Genomic DNA, 5,864 nt, shown 5'->3' with positions numbered 1-5,864 from the left:
ATAAATAAAAATATAATATCAATAAATATTTGTTATGTATAATGAACAATAACTTATCAATAAATAATAATTAAAATGGTCACTAAGTGATACTTTTCTGTATATTGATAAATTAGGCACTATAGTGTCGTCTTAAATTTAAACACAACAACAACGATAACATGTTCTTCTTCTTATTATTATTATCATTATTAAATAGGGTGGCGAGCTGGAAAATCATTAGCACGTCGGTCGAAATGCTTAGCCATATTCTGAGTGCAAATTCTGCCAAGGTAGACTTTGCCTTCCATTCTTTAGGGGTCGATAAAATAAGTACCAGTTGAGCATTGAGGCTCAACTCACACCTCCCCCGAAATTTCAGGCCTTGTGCTTAGTGTAGAAAGGATAATTATTATTATTAGCAGGACTCATGAGTATTTCACGAAATTAATGGTAAATATATTGGGTTATTTCTGAAATTGGAGGAGTCTAGTTGACTACATCAACACCCCAGTATGCAACGGGTACTTACTTTATCAACCCTGAAAGGATGAAAGGCGAGGTCAGGGCATGTCTGGCATGCTCTCGTTTGTGTTAGCTTGCTGCCTTTCACATAAATGTAATAATCCTTTCTACTATAGGCACACAGCCTGGATTTTGTGGGGAGGGGGACAGTCAATTACATTGACCCAATACTTAACCAATATTTAATTTATCAACCCCGAAAGGGTAAAAGGCAAAGTTGACCTTAGTGGAATTTGAACTCAGAACATAGCGACAGATGAAATACTGCTCAGCATTTCGCCCGACATGCTAATGATTCTGCCAGCTCACCCAATAATAATTATCATAATATTGACAATAGGCGCAGAAGTGGCTGTGAGGTAAGTAGCTTGCTTACAACCACATAGTTCCAGGTTCAGTCCCACTGTATGGCACCTTGGACAAGTGTCTTCTACTATAGCCTCAGCTCGACCAAAGCCTTGTGAGTGGATTTGGTAGATGGAAACTGAAAGAAGCCTGTCGTATACATATGTGTGTGTGTGTACGTTTGTGTCTGTATTTCTTCCCCAACATCGCTTGACAACTGATGCTGGTGTGTTAATGTTCCTGTAACTTAGCAATTCGGCAAAAAAGACTGATAGAATAAGTACTAGGCTTACAAAGAATTAGTCCTGGGGTCGATTTGCTCAACTAAAGGTGGTGCCCCAGCATGGCCACAGTCAAATGACTGAAACAAGTAAAAGAATAAAAGAATAATGATATCAATTAAAAACTCACTCCAGGTTTTGTATTAACAGCAGTTTAGGAGTGGTGGTCATGGTGGGATGGTAGTGATGATGGGGCAGTATTACACAGGAAATTCTGAGTTTTGGATTTAAGGAGCTTCTTGGTTTGTTAGTTATATTTTTTTACCTTTCTTTTTTGCTTTTTGATTTTCAACAAACAAAATACAAAAAACAAAAAAAAAAAAGACAAAAGCAAAACCTATACTGCTTCTCAAAGTCATCATCTGATGCCAACCATAACTGCCTTGAAATTATCGAAAGATGGGAAGGTCACAGAAAGAGAAAAGGTGAAAGCATGTTGGATTCTGGTAGTTAACATACTAGAGGTCATATTATGCATCTGACCAAGGTGGTGTGTGTGTGAGTGTGTGCAATAGATTGGCAATTCAATAAAAATAATGCCATCACAATCACAAACTACTGCAGATGATGTTAAATTGACAACACTATCCCAGAATGCATAGCTTGGGATATTTCATTGGATATATATATATGCATATATATATATACATACATGTTATATGTGTGTGTGTGAGTGTGTGTATATATATATACACACACACACATCCATTTACACACTGTCATCACACACCACATACACATGAATTTTTAGCAGTATTGTGTTTTTCTTGTCTTTGAGAGTTTAACTAATCTTGACATTTTTCAATCAAAGGTATTTGGCCCTATTTGACATCAGAGATCGGTTAAGCAGAATGGGAGGATGGATGGGGTGGGAATACCAAGGTTGAAACATTAGTAGTGGTGGTGGTGGTGGTGGTGGGGAATAGAAGTCAGAATGTTCATGTGTCTACCTACCTGTTTACAGGTAGCATGAGCAAGCAAGGTCAAGGCTAATAATTAGAACCCAGTATTTCAGCAAACATGGTTTTGCCACAGAGAGCGACTACAGCGCCACCTCCCCTCTTACAGCTACAGTGCTCACCGGGAATGTGATCGTCGATGACGACAACAACAACAGCAAACAACAGAAGAATGTTTCCAATAAAAAAAAAGGCAAAACAAATATATATATATATATATATATATATATATATATATATACATATACATACATACAAAATATCAAAAACAAAATAAATAAAATAAATATATGAAGTCCCCAGAAAATAAAGGAGGCTTGTTCTATAGAAGAATCAAGAGGAATTGGTCGAAATTTGGACTGTCATTGCAACGGGAATGTGATCTGTGAGGGATGCCAACCGGCTGATGAAATTGTATGCTTTGATTTTCTGCAAAATAAAAGAATAAAAGAAATGTAAGGTGATGAGGAAAGAGAATCAAAGGGGTGGGGGAATAGTGACAGATGTAACATGTTAAGGGTATTTGTATATACTTTTCTTTTTATTTATTTATTTTTTTGTGAGGTAGGAAGAAAGGAGATAAAATAAAGTGAAAGAAGAAGGGAGGGAGAGAAAATACCACATACCCACGAATACTAACACATGAACACTAACACAAGAATACACACACACACATACATACTGGATCGTCGGGTGACATGCTGTGCTTAAGGAGACCTACTGAATCAAGTAAATCAAAATCAAATGGAAATTGTAGTTGTGGCCGATGCCAGTGCCGCCTAACCGGCTCCCCATGCTGGTGGCACATAAAGAGCACCATCTGAACGTGACTGATGCCAGTGCCACCTGACTGGCTCCCATGCCGGTGGTACATAAAAAGCACCCACTACACTCTCGAAGTGGTTGGTGTTAGGAAGATCCAGCTGTAGAAACATTGCCAGATCAGCAGCAAGCAAGCAGAAGCTAGCTAGTGGCGGTAAGCTAGCAGAAATGTTAGCACGATGGGCAAAATGCTTAGCAGTATTTCGTCTGTCTTTACGTTCTGAGTTAAAATTCCGCCGAGGTTGACTTTGCCTTTCATCCTTCCGGGGTCGATAAATTAAGTACCAGTTACGCACTGGGGTCGATGTAATCGACTTAATCCTTTTCTCTATCCTTGTTTGTCCCCTCTATGTTTATTGCCCTTATGGGCAATAAAGAAATAAGAAACATTGCCAGATCAGATTGGAGCCTGGTGTAGCCTTCTGGCTTGCCAGTCTCCAGTCAAACCGTCCAACCAATGCCAGCATGGAAAATGGGCGTTAAACGATGATGATAATGATGATATCTCATCTTCATCATTTAATGCTCGTTTTTCCAAGCTGGCATGGGTTGGACAGTTTGATGGGACCTGGCAAGCCAGAGAACTGCACTGGGCTCCAATTGTCTATTTTGACATGGTTTCTACAGCTGGATCCCTTCCTAATGCCAACCACTTTACAGAATGTATTGAGTGCTTTCTATGTGGCACCAGCACAGGTGCCTTTTCTATTACTGGCACCTCACACACACATAGTTACATCACAAGCGATTATGATATAACAATAGAATTTGAAAGATTTTCTACTCCATTTGGGGTGTCTTTGATAATTACACTGCAAAGGAAACCTGCCCTCATTAAAACACACTCCCCCACACCACACACACATTCGTATGCAGACACACACTGCCGTGTAATATTTGGGGAATGATGAATATGATTGCCTTTGTTTCCTGTTAATTTGGTATTTTAATTTACATCCTCGTTCTCTCATTAGCAACGTTCATCATACACATTTTTCAATAATAATTCAGTCATTATTAATGGCTCAGAGACTCTACTTTTTCAAATAATGCAACTATCTATTTCTCTTACTCTCCTCCTGTGTATGTATGTGTGTGTATGTATGTATGTATGTATGTATGTATGTGTGTGTGTGTATATATATATATATATATATATATATATATATATATATACATATATATATATATATATATATATGCATACACATACATGCATACACACATGCATATATGTGCACATATATACATATATATATATATAGACCTATGCATATGTACATATACATATATACAGTGGCAGACTGGGTCTAAAAATATTGGTTGCCAGGAGACTAAGGGGGCCCACCCACAACTACAATGCTATCATTTATTTATGTATTTTCTTTTTTTTTTTGTTAAAAGTATTCTTTTCAACTGTCTACAATACAAACACAGTCAGCCTGAAATAATCAATGCATTCTTCCAGGAGTGAAGAAAAAATTCTCAAACTCGAGGGGATGGGCATTTAAGATGCTAACATGAGCCCCCATATATATGGATTCTAATGGTGCAAGGGCCAACTTGCCATCGGGCAAGCTTGGAACTTGGCCAGTCCACCACTGCATATATATATATATATATATATATATATATATATATGTATGTATGTATGTATGTATGTGAATAAATAAGCATTACATTTAACAGAATAATCTCAATACAAAAGCATTGAATGTTGATGTTAACCTTTAGCACACAGTAGCTGCATCATGTCACCATATGAGTTCCCTCCCACAAAGTAACAGGGCAGTGATAGGTGAAACAATTCTAGAGAAAATGCAGTGTGTTAAACTTTAAATTTTTATATTATAAAAGACTAATTTATTTTACTAAATTTTTCATTATTTCCCAAATTAATTGAAATGATGACTGTACTTTCACAGAATTAGGCTAATAAAAGGTTTGTCAGACTGAAGTTAGGATTGGGTAAGAAATTAACCTAAACTTGTGTGTTTATTTTAGCAATATTTATGTCAGAGAAGCAGATGAGTTAGCACAGTAACACATCCTCTGACAGTAAACACCACAAATATATATATATTCACACACACACCTACAGATAGGTAGACAGACAGACAGACACACAGATAGATAGATAGATAGATAGATAGATAGATAGAGAGATCGATCGATAAATAGATAGATAGAAAGATCGATCGATAAATGGATGGATGGATGGGTGGATGAATAGATAGATAGATAGATAGATAGATAGATAGATAGATAGATAGATAAATAGATAAATAGATAGATAGATAGATATATAGATATATAGATAAATAAATAGATAGATAAATAGATAGATAGATACAGTGATAAATAAATGATAGATAGATAGAGTGATAGATAGATAAATAGATAGATAGATACAATGATAGATAGATGATAGATAGATAGAGTGATAGATAAATAAACAGACAGACATTTAGGTATATAGAGAAATAGATAGACAGACAAATTGATATGTAGATAGATAGATGGGTATATATAGAGTGATAGATAGATAAATAGAGAGACATTTAGGTAGATAGACAGATAGATAGATAGATAAATGAATAGATAGACAGATATGACAGTTACATAATGAATCAAAAACAAACACAAGACATATGACATGGTCTGCTGACACATTTCAGAGCCAATTTACTCACTGTACAAACTAACTTGGACCATAATGACTGCCCAGGCCTATTCCAGTGAGGAATTGGGATGTAGAATGAGGACAATCATGATATATATATATATATATATATATATATATATATAAATATATAAGAGTATATATATATATATGTATACATGATTGCAGTCAAAAGACTAAAATGAGTAACAGAATAAAAGAATATAAAATCACTCATTCGTAAATCTGCACACACACACACAAACACACATATATCATTGCACTTTCTCT

The 5,864-nt window shown here is 35.9% G+C and overlaps 1 protein-coding gene across 3 annotated transcripts in view; it reads right to left on the bottom strand.

The window, feature by feature from the left end:
- Nucleotides 1-37: 37 nt before the first annotated feature.
- Nucleotides 38-5,864, bottom strand: part of LOC106875574 (sphingomyelin phosphodiesterase 5) — a 35,078-nt gene continuing 29,251 nt past the window's right edge. For all 3 annotated transcript variants that reach the window (XM_014923780.2, XM_014923779.2, XM_052975169.1), the window contains one exon: nucleotides 38-2,518. In XM_014923780.2, the coding sequence (XP_014779266.1) occupies nucleotides 2,423-2,518 (96 nt within the window). In that variant the 3' untranslated portion in view covers nucleotides 38-2,422. The remainder of the gene's footprint in view (nucleotides 2,519-5,864) is intronic.

Source organism: Octopus bimaculoides, chromosome 20 (genome assembly GCF_001194135.2).
Source record: "Octopus bimaculoides isolate UCB-OBI-ISO-001 chromosome 20, ASM119413v2, whole genome shotgun sequence".
NCBI classification, from domain to species: Eukaryota; Metazoa; Mollusca; class Cephalopoda; order Octopoda; family Octopodidae; genus Octopus; species Octopus bimaculoides.
The sequence above is the reverse complement of the archived record's forward strand: the minus strand, read 5'-3'. Positions and strand labels throughout refer to the sequence as shown.